Source organism: Ceratotherium simum, chromosome 33 (assembly GCF_057802395.1).
Source record: "Ceratotherium simum simum isolate JZ-2026a chromosome 33, ASM5780239v1, whole genome shotgun sequence".
NCBI lineage: Eukaryota > Metazoa > Chordata > Mammalia > Perissodactyla > Rhinocerotidae > Ceratotherium > Ceratotherium simum.
This window is the reverse complement of record NC_141932.1, coordinates 21672981-21692379: the sequence shown is the minus strand read 5'-3', so window position 1 is coordinate 21692379 and position 19399 is coordinate 21672981. Positions and strand designations below refer to the sequence as shown.

The 19399-nt window shown below is 53.7% G+C and overlaps 1 protein-coding gene across 4 annotated transcripts; it reads right to left on the bottom strand.

The window, feature by feature from the left end:
• Positions 1 to 836: 836 nt before the first annotated feature.
• Positions 837 to 18598, bottom strand: COQ8B (coenzyme Q8B). Of its 4 annotated transcripts, none has more exons than XM_087421717.1 (16): positions 18359 to 18588; positions 17607 to 17711; positions 17352 to 17471; positions 17139 to 17205; positions 15360 to 15437; positions 12404 to 12526; positions 12176 to 12261; positions 10959 to 11099; positions 10790 to 10871; positions 9930 to 10023; positions 7920 to 8061; positions 7664 to 7771; positions 5250 to 5315; positions 2494 to 2523; positions 2172 to 2258; positions 837 to 1655 (listed from the first exon to the last, which is right to left on the bottom strand). In XM_087421717.1, exons 1-16 carry the CDS (start codon positions 18539 to 18541, stop codon positions 1374 to 1376), a joined length of 1794 nt encoding a protein of 597 aa, XP_087277843.1. In that variant the 5' UTR covers positions 18542 to 18588; the 3' UTR covers positions 837 to 1373. The 4 variants fall into 4 exon arrangements, with proteins under 4 accessions (XP_087277843.1, XP_087277845.1, XP_087277844.1 ...); XM_087421719.1 differs by lacking the exon at positions 18359 to 18588 and adding an exon at positions 18115 to 18201; XM_087421718.1 differs by lacking the exon at positions 2494 to 2523 and having other exon boundaries at positions 18359 to 18584.
• Between the last annotated feature and the right edge of the window lie 801 nt (positions 18599 to 19399).

The following is a 19399-nucleotide window of genomic DNA, read 5'->3' as shown; positions in this document are numbered from 1 at the left end:
GGATATGCAAAAAGGCCCCGCCCCAGCCCGGCGCATCGCAGGCTCAAGCCCCGCCCCCTCCGCAGGCCGCGCCCAAGCACAAATATGACCCCGCCTTCCCTGGTGCGGCCACCGCCCCGCCACGCCCATTGGCCAGTGGCTGCCTGAGCATGCATATGAGCCTCGTCGAGACCTGCCCCCAGGTCCATCCAGGCTTGGGCTCCGTTCCCTTCCGTGACCCTTGACCTCAGATCCCCTTCTGTTCCGCGTCCGAAAGAGTTGCTTCGGGTGGCGCCGTGCCGCCCCACACCCCCAAAATGTTCCAGCTAACCCCACGGTTCTCCCAGCCCAGCGGGGGCGGGCAGAAGCGGTGACGAGGCACTTTTTGCAAGGAAGGGGAGGGGGAATGCACAGACCCCGGCGTCCTGGTGCGCGAACGGGTCGGCTTTGGGGGCGGGGGCGCCAGGCTGGGACCAGGGCGCGGTTCTGCCTGCAGCTGCGCCCCCGCTCCCGCCCAGTGCTGTGGGTTTGGCAAAGCAGCTGGCAGGGGCATTAAGGCCCATTAGCAAAGGCGAGGTTGCTGGGAGCCGAGGAGAGGGAGCCCGGTGCCTGGGAGGTGGTGTGGGTTGCGGGGAGGCCTTCTCAGCTGCTGCAGCCTTTCGAGCAGGTGGTCAGCACGTGCGGGAGGGGCGAGAGGGGGGGTGGGAGGGAAAGGGGAGAAGAAGGTTCCCGGCAACAGATGGCCCAGGCAGGGCTGGGCTTTCAGACAAGAGGATGGGAGGGGGCTAGCCATCTGCACCTGGAGGCAGCCCGCGAGCTCCTCCCCCTCCCCCCCAGCGCAGAGAAAAGAGCTGGGGGACGGGGAGGGCCGCTTTTATTCGGACTGAAGGTTCAAACCGCCCCCCTTACCCCTCCCCAACATAGGATGGAACGGGGAGAAGGCAGCTGGTGGAGGGGTGAGGGAGGCAAAGGTGAGGGCTGCCTCTGCCAACCACCACCCCCCTCCACTGGCCAGGCCCGAGGGAGACCTGAGGCAGAGGGGAGGGGAGCCCCCTCTAAATGAGTCTGGATTTCCACGATGGCTGCCAGGGGCCTAAGGCTCTCTCAAATGTTGGCAGAAATAAATTAATCTCTGGCGTAGAGTTCCTGGGTGCAGACAATATGGGGCCATGAAGGGGAGTTCCCTAGCCCCAGGGCTCATCAGCCCCCAGGGAAGGGAGCTAGGCTAGGCAAGACCGGGCTGTCCAAGGGGGAGGGTCCCCAGACCTGGAGCAGAGTGAGAAGGAGGCATTCAGAGCAGGGGATGGCCTGCTGGGGGGCCAGAATCCCAGGATGGAGTCTCTCTGAGGGGGTCTGACCAGACGTTCCTCTGGTCAGGAGGCTGCGGGCAATGGCTATGCCTGGCGACTGGCCCAGTAGCGGTGGTAGGTGTCCTGGAAGAGGTCCCGGCAGGCGATGTGGGCACGGAGGCGGGCGCAGGCCAGGAAAGCCCCTGCCAGCTTGCGGTGCAGGGCATAGGTCTCCTCAGGTGGGGGGCGCAGCCGGTGCTGCAGCAGCACGGGGATGAGACCCTGCACACGGCGGGCAGTGTCACCTGCCCCAAAGTCGTAGGGGCCCTGGGTGGCGAAGGGCTCCCCCAGAATCATCACCGCCTCCACGTGGGCATCTGAGAATGCCTAGGGGTGGGGGAGAGCAGAGGTACCCGGTTACAGCCCTCCACTTACCCGGAAGGGACAAGTAGCCCTCAACTCCCTCAGGGTCTCAAGTGCATAAACACAAGCCACTGACTCCTCGACGAGTAATAAGCAGCCTCCACTCCTTGCAGAGCCCCTAGGAGACCAGCAGCCCCCACTCCCAAAAGACATGGTCCTTCACTTCCTCTCAGAGCCTCCAACAGACAAGCGGCCCTCACTTGCTCTAGAACAGAGAAGCAGCCTCCATTTCCCGACCCCCAGTACCCACCAGCAGCCCCTTCCCCCCTCCCCCTAGAATAGAGAAGTGGTGCCCATTTTCCCAGGGATCCTGAGTAGCCAAGCAGCCCCCATTCCCCCCACTCTCCCCAGAGCCCCCCCTGCTATACATAAGCAGCACCCTAGACTTCCCCACTCCCCCAGAGCTCCCCCAGTAGAGATAACCAGCTCCCCACTTCTCCCCAGTGGACACCAGCCTCTATTCCCCCAGTGTCTCCCAACCTTGGTTTCGAAGCCTGTGAGGAATTTGAGATCCCGGGATTTCTGCAGGACCCGGTCTCTGTCTCCGTTGGCTGCCGCCATCACCACCTGGGGAGATGGGTGTCGGGCAGAGGGTCAAAGGCCAAGGGCAAGCTAGCAAGCAAGCAGGGTTCAAGGAAGGGTCTGGAGATGGGAGCTAGAAGCCTGGGCCCCCCCCCGACCCACTTCCATTCTCATCAACCCAAGCCTCTCACTAGAAGCCTCTCCCTCCTCACCCTGCCCCTCTGTCTCCCTCAAAACTTCCAGAGCCTGGGGGGTGGGGGTGGTCAGGGGTTCTGCCCACCTGGCTGGGAACGCTGAGCCTGCCTGGAAACTGCCACAGGGAAACAGCAGAAGAAAATAAATGTCACGTGGTGCTCATGGGTCCAAACACTCAACTGGACAAGGATGTGTCCGTGACCCAGAACTGCATCCGAGGTTGCCCTGGGCCATCTCTATGATGTCTGTGGATGTCTGTCTCCTGCACCGGACGTGGAGCCCCGAGAGAGCAGGGATCCTGGTTGGGTTTGGTTCCACAGGGCACAGGCTCTGGCACGCAGGCCTCTGGTGAACGTTTGCGTAGCAAATCAGTGTGCAGAGCTGAGCACCTCTCCGGCCACGAGTGCACGTGGGGAGGGCAGGAAGTGAGGGCATACGGACGGACAGACAGACAGAAGCGGAAGCCAGCCTGCCTGGGCTCTATCCCAGCTCTGCCACTTGCTGGCTGGGAGACTCTGGGCAAGTCGCTTTGTCTGGGGCCTCTGCTTTCCCCTCTGTGAAGTGGGGATGAGGAAAGTCTCCTCCTCAGGGGGTTGTTGGGAGGATAAAGGAGGTGATATCTGTGGAGTATTTAGCCCTGTGCCTGCATGTAGGAAGCGCCATAAATATTATGAGCTACTGTTATTATCAAGAGGTAGATATGAGGGTCCCCACTTCACAGAAGAGGAAGGTGGCTCAAGGTGGGGGATAGCGAGGCGAGGAGTGGAGTCGGGGCAAACCCTTAGCCACCAGTTGCCCTTTCGTGGGAGGAAGGGGATATAGGATTAAATCTGGCCGTTCTCTTCTGTCTCAGCAGCCCCTGCCCGAGCCTGTCTGGCCATCTGTCAGGGCTGTGGTCCTCAGGGGCCTGTGTGACAGGGATTTTTTAAACTGGAAAAGGCTGGGGAGACGGGAGGAGGGCCTGGGGGTGGGAGGGGGGCACAAGATGTCCCAACTACTCAGAAAGACAGGCCTTGGCTTTGTGTCTCAAGTGGCCTGCAGAGAGGGCCGCGAGGGGCGTGTGTGTGTGTGTGTGTGTGTGTGTGTGTGTGTGTGTGTGTGTGTGTGGTGGGGGAGTGGGGGATTACCAGCTCCTCCTTCCTGTCCACATCCCAGGGGTGGCCCCACCATCCCCTGGTCCCCAAGCCAGAGCCCCGGGCCTTGTCCCCAACCCCTCTCTTCCCCTCCCCACAGCCTGCTGGGGCTCCCAGCCCCTAGTCTTAAAGACCACTTAGTATTCAGAGGGAATTTTCTAATTCTGACCATGTCGCTCGCCTCCCCTGCTCAAATCCCTCCCATGGCTCCCCACGGCACCCCGATGAAGGACACGCTGCAAAGCACGGCTTCTAAGACCCACAGTGATTTGGCTCCAGCCTCATCGCTGGCTCCCGCTCCTCCCCCACCTGCCAGCCCAGTCAGAACACTGAACCTGCTTTTGGTCCTCTAGGACCTTACCACAGCCATGCGGCACACCATGACATTTCAGACATTTCAACCAACCCTGGACTGCATATACGACGGTGGCCCCATAAGATTAGTACCATAGAATCTAGGTGTGTAGTGGGCTGTACCATCTAGGTTTGTGTGAGTACACTCTGATGTTGCACAACGGCAAAATCGCCTAAGGTCACATTTCTCAGAATGCGTCCCGTCGTTAAGCGACGTATGACTGTACCCAGGTCCCTGTACAAGTAGCCTTGGCATCACCTTGGAGTGTGTTAGTAATGCAGCATTTTGTGCCTAACTCCAGACAAGAATCTGCATTTTGACAGGATCATGGAGGGGGATGTTTCTCACACTCATTAAAGTTTGAGAATTGCTGTTTTAATGGGACTACCCCTTCTTGCCTCTTGGCCCTTGCACATGTTATCTGTCTGGAATACCCTCCCAGCCTCTTCCTGACTGGTGTCCTCATCCCTCAGGTCTCCACTCTGACGTCTCCTCCTCCAGGAAGCTCTCCCTGACCCTCTGGGCTGGGCCAGGCTCCTCCTCTGGGCTCCCAGAGTCCCCTGTGCTTCCCCATCCCAGCCCTGACCACTCTGGGTCCTTACTATCTGTCCCCCTACTGGTCTGCGAGCTCTGTGAAGGCAGGGACCTGGGGTGGATTGATCACTGTTGTCCCCAGTATCGCCCAGAATAGGGCTGGGCACAGAGGGGTGTCAGAGAAGGTCTGAATTGACTAAACGATTAGAAGACCCAGGTCGAATGTCCAGTCTCAACAAATTAATGAGATGGTGTTGTCTGCCCCTCTGACACAGATCAATCCCTGTGGGTGGGATGGACAGGCAACATCAATGAGGAACACTTCCTGAGGAGAGAGCTGCCCCCACGGAGCAGCCTGCCAGGGAGGATGTGAGCACAAGGCTGGACAGCAAGGGCCTGGACAGCGTGGGTGTGCAGGGGTAACAGGATGGCCGTCGTGGGCCTTTCTATCAGGAAGGGGCTCGTCAGGGGTTGGGAGCATGGGCTCTGGACGCAGACTGCCTGAGTTTGAATCCCAGGTCTGCTGTGATCTTGGGCAAGTGAATTAACCTCTCTGAGCCCACTTACTTCATCTGTAAAATGGGGCTAAAAATGGTCCTTACCCCACAGAGTTGCTGTATGGTTCAGATCACGTACCACAGGTACAGCACGTAAAACAGTGCCTGACATAATATTAAGTGCTTGGTATTTGTTGGCTATTAATATTACTATTACTTATTATTTCTTAATTCCAGATAGTATATTTCTCCTTCTCACCCTTGCCTCAGTATCTGGCTTGAGGCTCGGCCCTTCAGAGACCCCAGGGTTGGGGGGACTCACCTCGATGTAATGATCTGTGAATTCAGTTCCAAATTCCCGGCTTGCACCGAAGTCCAGCAGGGTCACCTGGAATCGAGGGATGGTGAAAGGGACGCTGGGAGTCCACCAACACTCCCCATTGTGTCCAGGGGTGGGCAGAGTCCATCCCTCCCTCCCCTCACTGCCCCTGCTGCTGGAGTCCCTGCCCAGCTGCCTCCCTGGGCTTCTGGCCTCCTGTCTCCACACTTCCCATCCACCCCTACAGGAAGCTGAAGGGACCTGGCTTTTATTTTTTTGGTCCTAATTATTTTTATCACAATATGTTTTAGGCACGGAAAATAATCCAGAGAATAATAAAATAATGGAAACGTAAAATGATCACCCACCAATCCCACCACCCAGCTGAAAATATAAAACCACCAATCCAAGTGGGGCCTCTTGTGTACCCCAGCCTGAACCCACCTCCCCCACGTCCCCATGCTCTCTTCCAGGGTCCCCACTTTCCTGAAATTATTATTAAATTATGATTTCCTGAAATTCCTAGGTGTGCGTTTCTACATTTTCTACATATGTGTGCACCCATGAACCATATAATGTTTTGCGTATTCTAAAACTTCATATAAATGGTATTTATTTATTTTTATTATTATTTTTGTGTGTGTGTGTGTGAGGAAGATCAGCCCTGAGCTAACAACTGTTGCCAATCGTCCTCTTTTTCCTGAGGAAGATTGTCCCTGGGCTAATATCCGTGTCCATCTTCCTCTACTTTATATGGGACGCCGCCACAGCATGGCTTGACAAGCAGTGCATCGGTCTGTGCCCGGGATCCGAACCTGTGAACCCCGGGCCACCGAAGCGGAGTGGGCAAACTTAACTGCTGTGCCACTAGGCCGGCCCCTAAATGCTATTTATGATGGTTACCCTGCAACTTGTTCTTTGTGCCCATCATGGTTTTGCAATTTATTCCATTGCCACATGCAGTTCTAGCTCATTCATTTTTCACTGCTGTATGAGGACTTCGTTGTGTGACTAATCACAGTGAATTTACCTGGTTGATGGACATGGTGGGTGTTTCTGGGTTTTGCTGTTAAAGACAGTGCTCGATGAACACACATGTAAGAGTTTCTCTAGGGCAGTGAGTTCAAACAATTGATCACAACCCATAGTAAGAAATACAGATTATACTGGGCGCCAGTGCTCATGCACACATAAATGTAAATATCAGACAAAAGTGTCCTGAAATAATATGGATCCCTCCCATCTGCGACACAGTGATGTTTTCTACTCTATGCCGTTAAAACAAAAAATGCTGTTGTGACCCAATTAATCCATGTCAGGAGGACTCGTATCACCCCCCCGAGTTAGAAAAGCACCTCCCTGGGGTATAAGCCTAAGAGGGGATGCAGGGTGCGTGTGTAGTTGGGGGACAGGGGGGAGAAGGGACCGAGGCTGGAGACTTGGTGGGGCTACATCACACTCAGCAAAGGGTCACGCTTGATCCTGAGGGTGCTGGGGAGCTGTGCAAGGGACAGCTTTGCCAGATTTGTGTCTGGGGACTCACTGGGTACACACCACTTTGACAGCCGTGTGGCGACCACACACTGAGAGTCTTTCCGTCCAGACGCTCACCCCAGGCCTCTGGACACCCTGTATCCTTGGCCGGGAACTCTCTTCCCTGCTCTTTAGATGGCTGTACCCTTCTCAGATTTCTGATTTCAGCTCTAATGGCTCTTCCTTCAAGAAACCTTCCTTGATCTCCAGCCCCCCAGGCCAGGTCAGCTACTTTCCTTGGCTCCCCACAACCCCCTGTGCTTCCCCCATCACTGCCCACTCTGGCCTGGGCCTCTACACGGTGGGCCTGACTACTCTAGGTCATCACTGTCTGGTGACTGGTCCTCCTACTGGACGGAGAACTCTGAGAAGGCGAGGATCAGGGATGTCTTGTCATCGCTGTCAAGAGACAGACAGTGGGTGGTTGGTGTGCTTTAAATGAAGGACAAGTGTGGTAGTCGTGACTGACTGCCCTCCAAACGTTGTGCTCCCTCTTCTATGTTGTCACATTGCCACTAGGAAGCCACTGCCTAGCCAAGGACTCCATTTCCCAGCATCCCTTGCACCTAGACAAGCCATGTGACCAGTACTCACCAATGGAATGGTAAAGGGAATTATGTGCCACTTCTGGCCAAGGCCATTAGGCAGGGGGTTACCTTCTCAGCCTCTCGTTCCCCTCCCACCGGAAGCAGGGCATTGCAAGGCGCAGGGGATGACAGAATCAGAGAAGGGAAGGAGCCTGGGTTCCTGAATCACTGTGTGGAGGAGGGCCACCCCAGCCTGTTTTGGGGGTAATAAACTACCATTGTGTTGAGCTACTGAACTATCAGGAAATATTTCTCACAGCAGCTAATGTACCCTGGCACACATCACAAGGCACCAACCTGGTGGCTGGAGGCATCGTACAGGAAGTTGGCCCAGTTGGGGTCCGTCTGCATGAATCGGAACTCAAACAGCTCCCGCAGACACAGCCTCAGGAGCTGGAAGCAAATCTGGCGTGGGGAGAAGGAGTAACAGACACCTCAGAGTGACCTCCCCCTCTAAAGCTCTCTCTGGCCTGCAGAGGGACCACGGGTCAGGCTGACCCTGCCAGCCCTGCCCTGTCCAGCACCCTTCCTTCTGTCCCACAAGACCATGTACCTGGTTCCGAATGTCCTGGCTCAGGCCCTGGCACTGGTCCAGGGGCACCCCTCCGGCCAGCTCCATGCCCAGCACCCGCGTTGTGCATAACTCCTTAATCACAGCTGGCACCCGGAAGAAGGGGTCATCTGCCAACAGCTGCCTGAGGCAAGAGAGGGGAGGGGATGAGACTTCAAGCTTCAGGCTCCTGTAGCCCAGCTGGAGGCCTCCTCCTCCTCCTCTGAGAAGTCCTCCATGAATGGCCTATGTCTTGCCTTCCCTCTTGCCCTGCTCTTGTTTCTTCTGCTCTGAGTGATGGCCAACCCGGCTGGACTGACCTTAATTCAGACATTTCACTCATTCATTCAGCAAATATCTCCGCAGCACCAACTCTGTACCTGCCCCTAAGCTGGGTGCTACTGGAGACCCAGTTACCACTTCCCTACTGGAAACACTTCTGTGACTTCTGGCTGTCCCAAGATGAGCTCAATGTATTTAGCTCGATGACCATTACTTTTTCATCAACTCATTAATTAATCCATCCACAAAATGGTCCCTGATATAAAAATCTCTGAGTCCACAGTGATACTCACTGCTCACTCTGTGAATTCGCTGGTTAATAAAGGGAGAGCATCCCTCTCGGTCTCCGTCCCTGCACTGGTCAATGCCGGGGGCAGAGCGGCAGAGGAGCTGCGGGTCTGCCCACCACACACACCAGAGACCACACTCTCACAAACAAACAGACCAATCATAGATTGAGACGAGTGTGTCAGTGTAAGATTTGGGAGGCAAAGAATACGCGAGTGGCCTGTGGTTGGGGATTTGTGGGATGGCTCGAGTGGGTGAGGAGCAGGGAGATGGGGAGGGGCCAGGGGGATGATGTAGGCTTCATTCTAAGGGCACTGGGGGGAGGGTCTCCCCAGACCCACACAGACTGCTCTGGCCCAGCCCACTTTGCACGCTCCTCCTCAAGGTCTTGCTTCCTTCGGGGCTTGTATTTTTGTCCTTGTTTATAAAATCTTTGATTTTGAACTGCTCCTCATGGGCCAGGCCCTGTGCTAAGCATTTAATCAGCACAATTCCCTTTTATCCTCACTTCCCTAGGAGAGGTTACCCTCCCGAAGCCACTAGGCAGATTCAGGCCACCGAGCCTGTGAAGGGCTGACCCAGGACTGTTTCCCACATCACTCACATCTGAGTCCAGGGCCCATGCCCCTAACCACTGCCTCTACTGCCCTTTCTCTCACTCTGTTATCTATTGAGCTTAGCGCAATAAACGTGTGGGCCACACTGTGGAGGATCTCAATGAGGTGTAATTAATTGCTGCATATCACGATGCTTCTAAGACACAACCACATTGCTCCCTGAAGCTGTACTTCATTCATTTTCGCTGCTGTATGATATTCCACTGATGAATATGCCATAATTTATTTATCCACTCTGCGGGATGAATTTGGTAGATTTGGTTGTTTCCAATTTGGGGCTATTGCTGCTCTGAGCATTCTGGAAAAGTCTGATGGTGTCTACTGGTGTAAGTGTCCCTAGAGCATTTACCAAGGAGGACAACTGTTGGTATGTATGTGAATATCGAGGCTTGATGATGCCAAACTCTTCTCCACAATGCTTATATCAATTTCTCCTTCTGCCCACATTGTATAGGGACACCCTGGAGCCCCGTTCTCTCCAACTCTTGGCACTGTGAGCCTGCTTCATCTTTGTCAGTATCTCACTGTGATTAAGTGCCTGCTGACAAGTCCGTCTGCCCCATCAGACTGCAGTGGTTATGTGCTCCATTCGACAGATGAGAAAACTGACAAAGAGAGGACGTGATCCGGCCAAGTCCCCAGAGGACACGGGTAAATGAAGTAACGAGTGAAGAGATGGATGGATGAACAAATGAAGGAAAAGAGTGTGCCACCCCCACCCCAGGGCTCCAGCTGCCAGAGGGTGTGGGGCATCCACTTCCTCCTCATCCAGGAGGGAAGCTGGAGGGAAGGGGTCTTCCAGGGGCCTGCGGGGGGCTCAGCTCACCTGAAGTTCTGGGCACAAGCTGCCTCCCGACGGTAGTCACACTCCCAAGCGAGCTCCTGCTGCAGGGCCTGCAGGCTCTGCTCGGCAAACAGGCCTGAGGGGGGCAGTGTGTCAGCCAGGGAAGGCCACAGCCTGTCCCCTCCGCCCGTGCCCGACCCCTCAGGGGTCATGATCGTGCCAATCGTGGGTCTTACTCTCTGTCTCTGTCTTGCTGTCCCTCACACCTTCTGCTCCATGCCTGTTACCTGCAATGCCTGCCCACACGCTTCCCCTCTGTCCTTCATACAACTGCAGACTCCTCTGAAGCCCCTCTCCTGGGGTCTGTCTCTTCCACAGGCGCCACACCAGCCCTAGGCATCTCTCTCATAGTCACACATGCCACCTACCCTGTCTCTTTTTCATACCGCCTCTCTCACACCGCTCTCTGCCTCTGAGTCTTCTAGGCTTGCCTCTCTCTCTCTCTCTGTGTCTCTCTCTCACACATACACCCTGCTCCGTCTTCTCCAGGCGCTTTCTCACGTGCTGTAACACAAACATGAGGTCCCACTTACACTCCCTTCCTGCTTCTGTGGCTCTTTTTTGCACCTGCAGTCCCTCTGTGTGTCTGTTTCTGGATTTTGGTCTGGGCTTCTGTCTCTCTGTTAGAATCTCTAGTTTGTCTTTTTCTCACACCTTCCTACTCTCTGGGCTCTCCCCGCTTGATGTCCCTTCTTTCTGTCTCAAACATACACACTTACACATTCACTCACACTCACACACACAGGCACGCCCTGCCTCGAGCTGGCTGCTTTCCCTCCATCCAGCCCCTTTCTCTCTTCGGGGCATCCCTCCTGCAGTCAGGGGTGGAGTGGGCGCCTCACCCTCCGGCAGGGCCACGCTCAGCTTAAGCACCGCCAGCAGGTTCTGCACGTCGCTCTGGATGCTCTGGGCCACGCCTGGATACTGCGAGGGATGAAGGGAGGGAGGGGGAGTCACTCCTCTGGGACAGCAGGGTGCCCACCCCCACCCCCAGCCTGCCTCCCCTCTCACCTGGATCTTCACGGCCACCTCTGTGCCGTCCCTCAGCAGGCCCTGGTGCACCTGCCCGATTGAGGCAGCAGCAAAGGGCACCTCCTCCAAGGAGGCCACCTTGGCCTGCCAGTCCCTGCCGAGCTCTTCCTCGAGAACTCTCTGTGGAGAGTGGATGTAACAATCGTGATCATGGTTACAGGCAGCTGAGTTCACTCCCTGTGCTGAGCGCTTCACATGTTAATAACCCCACTCACCACACACTGGGCCCTGGGCTAAGCTCTTGGCTGCCACTCCATTTTACAGATGAGGAAACTGAGGCTCAGAGAGCAGTCTCTTGGCCAAGGTGATGAGCCAGGTGCTGGCAGACTGGGAGGTCCAGCCTGAGCCTGTACTCCTGAGGCTGTGCGGGCTGCTGTGGGGATTACTATCATGTATAGTTAAGATGGATAATAATCCTTCATTATACTCATACATTGTATTATTAACTCAAAGTTAATGTGATAAAGAAGAGCTGAAATTTACAGATGGCCTCCTGTGGACCGGGTCCTGTTCAGAGTGGCTCAGAGAGGGGCAGTAATTACCCAGGGTCGCACGGCGAGTAAGCAGAACAGAGATCAGAAGGCAGGCAGGCGGCTGGACCAGATTCCACACCCTCACCCAGTTATTAGAAGAACAGCTCATGTCTTGGGCACTTACTCAGTGCCAGGCGCTGCGCCAACCTATTTACAGACATGATCTCCTTTAATTACAAAACCAGTAATAATAACAGCTAAAACTTTCATATCCCCCACGGTGTGTCAGGGGTCCTTCTAAGTGCTTTCCATATACTAATTTATGTAACCCTGTGATGTGGGTGTTGCTATCACTATCAACACTTCACAGATGAGGTAATTGAGGCACAGAGAGGTCAGGCCGCATGTCTGAGATCACACAGGTAGTAAGTGGCAGAGCCAGGGTTTGAACTAATGGAGTCTGGCCCCTAACCACTGCCCTTCACTGCCTCTTTAACAGCCCTGACAGAGCCCTGAGCCTGCCAGGGACTGGACTAAGCAGTCTGCACCATTCTCTCATTTAATCATCACAACACTCCCATGAGATGTGTGCTTTAGTGACCCCCATTTCACAGATGAGGAAACTGAGGCTCGGAGTCAGACAGGGAGTAGAGCAATGAAGCTAGGAGGCTCAGGCAGGTAGAGCACGCCTCCCTGGCCAGCCTTGCCCCGCCGGGCACTCACCAGCATCTGCCAGCGGGGCATGAAGTCGGCACTCTGGCGGACCCGCTCAAAGATGCGCTGCAGCTGGGGGCTGATGAAGCTGTTGTCTTGGGAGACAGCGGGACAAGGGAAACAGTGAGGGAGGAGGCGAGGAGGGCCCCTGTGGGAGTACCTGAAGTCGGGGCTTGTTGGTGGGTGGGGTGGGATAGAAGGGAGGTCAGGGGTCAGGAGTCGAGGGTCATGCTGTACCCTGGATGCTGAGCATTTGGCCAACCTTGAGGGCGGCCCCTCGAACTGTACACAAGGTCTGCACAATCCGCTCGGCATTGGCCTCCGACAGGAAAGGGCTGGAGCCTGGCCGGGAGCTGCTCTCTGGGGTGGAGAGAATAATCACCAGTATTACAACCACAAAAATAATCACGATACCACCACTGCACACCCACTAGAATGGCTAAAATGAAAAAGACGATACCAAGTGTTGGCAAAGATACGGAGCAGCCTGAATGCCAAAACTGCTGATGAGAACGTCAGTCATGGCACAAGCCCTTTGGAAGACAGTTGGGGAGTTTCTATTAAAGCACACATCTATACCCGATGCAATTTCTCTCCTATGTTTATAAAGAGAAATGCATAAATGTGTCCACTGACAGATACTCCAAGAAGGTTCGTGGCAGCACTATTTGTAAGAGCCTCAAACTGGAAATAACCCAAATGACCATCAATAGAATGAACAAAAGAATTGTGGAATAGTCACAGAGCGGCTACGACAGTATTGCACAAACAACCTACGTCTACTCACAGCAACATGGGTGCATCTCTCAAACAGAATGTTGGGCCAAAGAAGCCAGACGCACACGAGAATAAATTGTCCAATTACATTGGCGTAAAGAGCAAAAACAGGCGAAACTAATTCCGCAGGTCAGAAGCCAGGACAGCGGTTACCCTTGGTGAGGGGAGTGGCCAGGACGGGGCATGAGAGGAGCTTCTGGAGAACCAGGGCAGCCATTCTCAAAGCGTGGTCCGGGGAGCCCTGAGGGTCCCTGAGAACCTTCAGGAGGGTCTGTGAGATCAAAACTATTTTCATAACAATATTAATATGTTATTTGCCCTTTTTTACTCTCATCCTTCCACAGATGTTCAGTGGAGTTTTCCAGGAGCTCCACGACCTGTAATGATGTCATTGCTGACAGCTGATAGAATGTGTGTGTATATTGTTGTGTTTTAAAAATTTCTCAGTTTTAATCTCTAATACAGTAAATATCCATAAATGTAGGCCACATAAATAAGCTCTTTGGGGTCTTCATTACAGTTTTTAATAGCTTTATTGAGATATAATTCACATACCATATAATTCACCCATAGAGTTCAATGGCTTCTAGTATATTCAGAATTGTGCAACTATCACCACAACCCACTTGAGAACATTTTCATCACCCCCAAAATAAACCCCGTACCTATTTGCAGTCAATCCCCCATTCCCCCAACTACCTCCCTGGGAGCCCCTGGAAACCATTAATCTACTTTCTGTCTCTATAGATTTCCCTCTTCTGGAATCATACAATATGTGGCCTTTTGTGTCTGGCTTCTTTCACTTAAGATAATGTTTCCAAGATTCATCCACATTGTAGCGTGGATCTTCATTCCTTTTGATGGCTCAATAATATCCACATTTTGTTTATCGATTACTCAGTTTTAAGGGTGTGCAGGGATCCTGAGACCAAAAAGTTTGAGAACTGCTGTTCCAGGTTTTGTGTGTGTGTGTGTGTGTGTGTGTGTGTGTGTGTGTGGAAGATCAGCCCTGAGCTAACATCCGTGCTAATCCTCCTCTTTTTGCTGAGGAAGACCGGCTCTGAGCTAACATCTATTGCCAATCCTCCTCCTTTTTTTTGTTTTTTTCCCCCAAAGCCACAGTAGATAGTTGTATGTCATAGTTGCACATCCTTCTAGTTGCTGTATGTGGGACGCGGCCTCAGCATGGCTGGAGAAGCAGTGCGTCGGTGCGCACCTGGGATCCAAACCCGGGCCACCAGCAGCGGAGCCCGTGCTTAACCGCTAAGCCACCAGGCCGGCCTCAGGGTTTCTTGATTTGGGTGCACAGATGCATCCACTTTGTGAAAATGAACCAAGCTGTATGCTTATGATATGTGCATGGTTCCATATGAAAATTATCTTATTATTCAACAAAGTGTTTATTAAGCTAAAAAATTTACTGAGCTCTTTATTGAGGCTCACCCTGTGCCAGGCAGAATTCTAAGTGTCTCTGTGGATGCTCTGGCTGAATCCCCACAATCAGCCCAGGAAGTGAGAACCACCAATGCTTTAATTTCCAAGGTGAGGAAGCAAGAGATTCAGAGAGGTACAGTGCCTGGCCCTGGGTCACACAGCACAGAAGTGGTGGAGCAGGGTGTAGACTCAGTTTGTAGACTCAGCTTAATCCTCCACCTACCTCCAACTTTTTATTTTGAAAAAAATCCAGACAGAAAAGTTGCACGCATAGTCTCATGAACACCAGCACATTCGACTCAACATTTTAACATTGTCTCATCTGCTTTATCTGTGTGTGAACCCAAACACATACCATTATTTTTTGCTCACCCATTTGCATGTAGATGCACTCAAGCCGTGCTAAGAATAAGGCTATTCCCCTACACAATTCCAGGGCCGCAATTATACCTAAGAAAATTAACACTAAATCTCTGATTTCTACTATCTAGTCCATATTCAGACTTTCCCAATTGTCCCCAAAAGTCTTTTATAGTTATTTTTTTCAAACTGATATCCAATCATGGTTCACACATTCCACTTGTAAGTTATTATCTCTTAAGTCTCCTTTTAATCTAGAATATCCACCCCAAGTTTGTTTCAAGATGCTGTCTTGTTGGGGAATCTTACCCACAAACGCTGATCTCTATGCATCTCCTTCCATCTCAGTACACACACCCCACTGGCACTCCTGTTCTCAGCTTCCCTCTCCTGCTCAGAGTTAGGATCTCAATTCCCCATGGCTTAAATTTTTTTCTCACGTAATATGCTCCTACCTCTCAGGACCCTGACAGCAGCTTCACTCCGTTCTGAGCACTTCACAATGATCCTAAGGAGTGGGTATATTATCATCACCTCCATTTTCCAGAGGAGGAGACTGGGGCTCTGAGAGGTGAAGCCACTGGCCCCAGGTCACACAGCAAGGCCAATGTGGGTCACTCACCTGACTGTCGATGTCCTCCTGGCAGAGACTTCTTGGCCACCTCAGCCAGTGCTCCCAGCCCCAAGCCCACAGCCAGTCCTGGGGAGGGAGACAGGAGCCTGAGTGCCCATTGCCCAGGGCGTTCCCCCTCCGACCCTCTCTCAGTCTCTCTCTAAGCACACTTGTTTCCTATCTCTTTGTTGCCAACTCTCGACATCTCTCTGTCCCCAACTCAGCCTCTTACTCTTTCCCTGCTTGGGCTTCCCTCCAAGGTGAGGCCACCTCTTTTTCTATCCCTCTCTCCATGTCTCTGTCTCCCATGTCAGCAGTTCTCACCCCTGGCTGCACATCTGAGTCACGTGAGGAGCTTTCGTTAATATGATGCCCAGGCCTCACTGCTCAGGTTCTGATAAAAATGACCTGAGATGAAGCCTCAGAGTTCATTTTTTTTTTTGAAGCATCCCAGATGATTCTAGTGTGCCCGCAAGGGTTAGAAGGCCCCAGAATGATCCCCCCAGGTCCCTTTGTCTTCCTATGCCTCCTGTTTCTCTGTCCACACCGTTTCTTCTTCATGCTCACCTCTCCTTTTCTAAGTCAGTTACTTCATCTCTCCCCTTCCCTCCACCTGGCACGTCTGTCTAGGCCTCTCTCTCTCTGTTCTCCCTTTTGATGTTATCTCTTCGACTCTGATTTGCTCTGCCTCCTCTGTCTCCTTGTCATTAAAGACATCTTGAGTCTCTCTGCCTTTTTCCCCGTCACCATCTCCGTAAATAATCATAGCTAACATTTTCTGAGCACTTTCTACCCGCCAGGAACCATTCCTAATGCCTTATATGCATTAACTCAATTTATCCTCACACCCTCCTGAGATAAGTTTTATAGGAAAACTTCCATTTTACAGAAAAGGAAATTGAGGCTCAGAGAAGTTAAGTAACGCATCCAGAGTCACAAAGTGAGGATGCGGCAGAATCACCCCTTGAACCCCGTACAGCCTGGTGTCAAAGCTCTAACCAGGACATTCGACTCCCTCCTTTTTTTTTTTTTTGTGAGGAAGATCAGTCCTGAATGAACATCTGCCAATCCTCCTCTTTTTGCTGAGGAAGACTGGCCCTGGGCTACCATCTGTGCCCACCTTCCTCTACTTAAATGGGACACAGCCACAGCATGGCTTGACAAGCAGTGCGTCGGTGCGCGCCCGGGATCCGAACTGGGGAACCCCAGGCCGCCACAGCGGAGCGCGTGCACTTAACGCCTTGCGCCACCAGGCCAGCCCCTCGACTCCCCCTTTATACCGTGAATCAGTATCTTTAAAACTTGAACCACAGTAAAGAAGACATTTGCATTATAACCAGTACCGACCAAAGTATATATAACGTTTCACGAAATAAGACTTTCCCTTACCCTACAGGGGCACTCATATTTTCCATTCTATTCTTTTTCATGCTAGTGGCAACCCACTAAATAATTTCATGCAGATTGTGACCTGAAATTTGATCATTCCTGCTGCGTGACATGGGGTCAAGCCACTTCACCTCCCTTAGCCTCCATTTCCTCATCTGAACGGAAATAACCACTCATCGAGTCAGTGCAGAGAGATCACATGCATATGGGGCCTTGACCAGTCCACGTTCTCAATAAATGTTACGTTCCCCTCTATTGCCCTTGGTTTTGCAGGCCTTTGCTTTCCTTCTCTTTCCATCTCTCCCTCCCCTCTCTGTCTCTGATTCACCCTCTCCCTTGCTTCATTCGGTAAATGTTGCCTCCTCTGATCTAGGTCACATCTCCCACAGTCACACCTACCCCCAAAGTTGGCCAAGCGGCTGATGCGGGAGGCGGGCACCTTGCGTTCTCGAGAGCGGTCACTCAGCTGGGAAATGGGGAGAAGATCTGAGGGTGGGAAGGTGGGCATAGCGCACAGGGAGACCAACCAACCTGCCGCCACACCTTTCCCCAAGCTCAGGAGGCCAGCTGCCTTCATGGCCTGTTGCTGGGCCGGAGCGGGGGCAATGATACCTGGGGCCGGGGTGTCTTCCTGATCCGGGCCTCCCGTGCCCGGCGAATGTCCTCCTCACACAGACCTCTGCCAGGCCCATCCTGATAAAGCTTTTGGGCCCAAGAAACCCCACACGGCCCCTGCAAGAGACGTGGACATTGGTATGGAGTAGAGGACATGGGGTCTGCCTGGCCGTTTTGGATCCTCCCTCTCCTTTTACTCCCTGAAGTCTCCCTCAGCCTCCTCCCCTTGGAAACCCCTCCCCAGCCTCTTACCCACCAGTGGGGCCCAGGCCTCAGGACCCCACAAGGCAGACCAACAGTCCGGCCCAGCGGTCCACAGGTCCCCCGCAGGAGGCCCCCCACCTCCAGCCACATCGCCTGGGGGAGAAGAGGGATTATTCGGGTAGGACTTGTGGGACTGCCCTCCCTGCTTTGCCCTCGTCTTTGCCAAGCCCTCACATTCCTCCGTGTCCACCCTAAACTCAAGACTCCCACCCACCAGACTTCCTCCCCCGTTAACAGGCCCCCAGTTTCTCCTGGTTCCCTCTCCCGTTGCTAGAAACCCACAGCTCTTCCCGCGTGCCTCCAAAGCCCACTTTCCCCCTGTCCCACGCCTCCCCCGTTGCTAGACACCCACAGATCCTCCAGGGCTACCTCTTCACTTCTCTGAGCCCCCTCGTTGCTAGGCACCGCCTTCCCCTCTGTTGCTAGGCACCCTCAATTCCTCCTGTGTCCCCCCCACTCTGTTACCGGGCACCTCCCCCCGTTGCTAAGCACCCACCGCTCCCAGGCTCCGGGTCCCCTACGCGCGGGGGCCTCTTGCGCTTCCGGGAGTTTCCGCAGCCCGCCCCCTCCGGTCAGCTAGCCAATGGCGAAGCAGCAGCTCGCTGACTGGCACAAAGCACTCCCCGCTGTGCGTGAGGGGGCGGGGCAGGGGGCGGGCCCTAACTGTGGGCTTTGGGGTCTGCTGGGGATTGCTGGGGCGGGGCGGGAGCGCGCACGTGCCTTTTACGCCCCTCACTCACCTCCAAGTGTCCGGTACGCGGCGGACCTTTTTGTTTCCTACCCGGTCTTTTTTGCAAACAACCCTCTCCCTTACAAACTCCGCAGCTCTCCTCTGCGCGAACATCTTGCCAACCTCCCTTTTTATTTTTACCCCCAAAAGCCTCAACATCCCTTCTTTGAACACACATCTTCCCAGCAAACATTTCCCTTGCACATGGAGCCCCCCGACTTTACACACCCACCCTCTGCTTCAAACACCTGCATCCTGGCACCCAGCCTCCTCCTTTGCACACATAAACCCCTGCCTTGCTCGGCAACTGTCTCCCTCTCACACCCTCAACTCTCCCGTATACCTAAACCCCCTCACACGCAGCCCCTTGTACACTGGGCCCCTGTTCCCTCTACACTCTGCTCTCTCCGCTCCCCGCCCACCTGCAGGATGGTGTGAGTGGGAGCCCTCTGTTTCCTGTCGGCCTGACATTTCCCAGAACACACTCAGCCAAGATTCCCAATGCTGAGTCAGGAGCCTTGGCATCCCAGAAAAACAGCTCTCAGCCCATCTGGGTGTGTGTGTGGGGAGACAGGCTTAAAGCCTGCTCCCCCCACAACAGGCTGACTCACCCCTCTTCTCACAATCTGGAATAGGAGCAGCTGGCTGGGGCATCTCTCCCACCGCTGGGAGAGGGAGGGATATGACGCTTCCCCCACAGACCCCCCCCAACCTTATCTAACCCCTCTTTGTCAGGAATCAGACCTCCCTGTCTCTGTCCCTGTGTCATGTGACCTCAGAAGAGCCTCAATCCTTTCTGGACCTCAGCTTCCCAGCTTGTATGATGCATTACAGGCCTGCTTGGCCTTCTCATTGATCTGTGAAGAGATGACTCATTTTAGAGCTCTGGGCCTGTGACCAATGCCCCTCCCCCAGGTGGCTCAATTTCAAGACAGAAACCATCCCCTGTCTCCCTCCAGACATAAGGGTCTGACTCAGGAGCTGTGTGACAGCTCACCCTTGGGGGCAAAAATATATAAAAAGCACCTATGACAATAACTAACCCTATAGG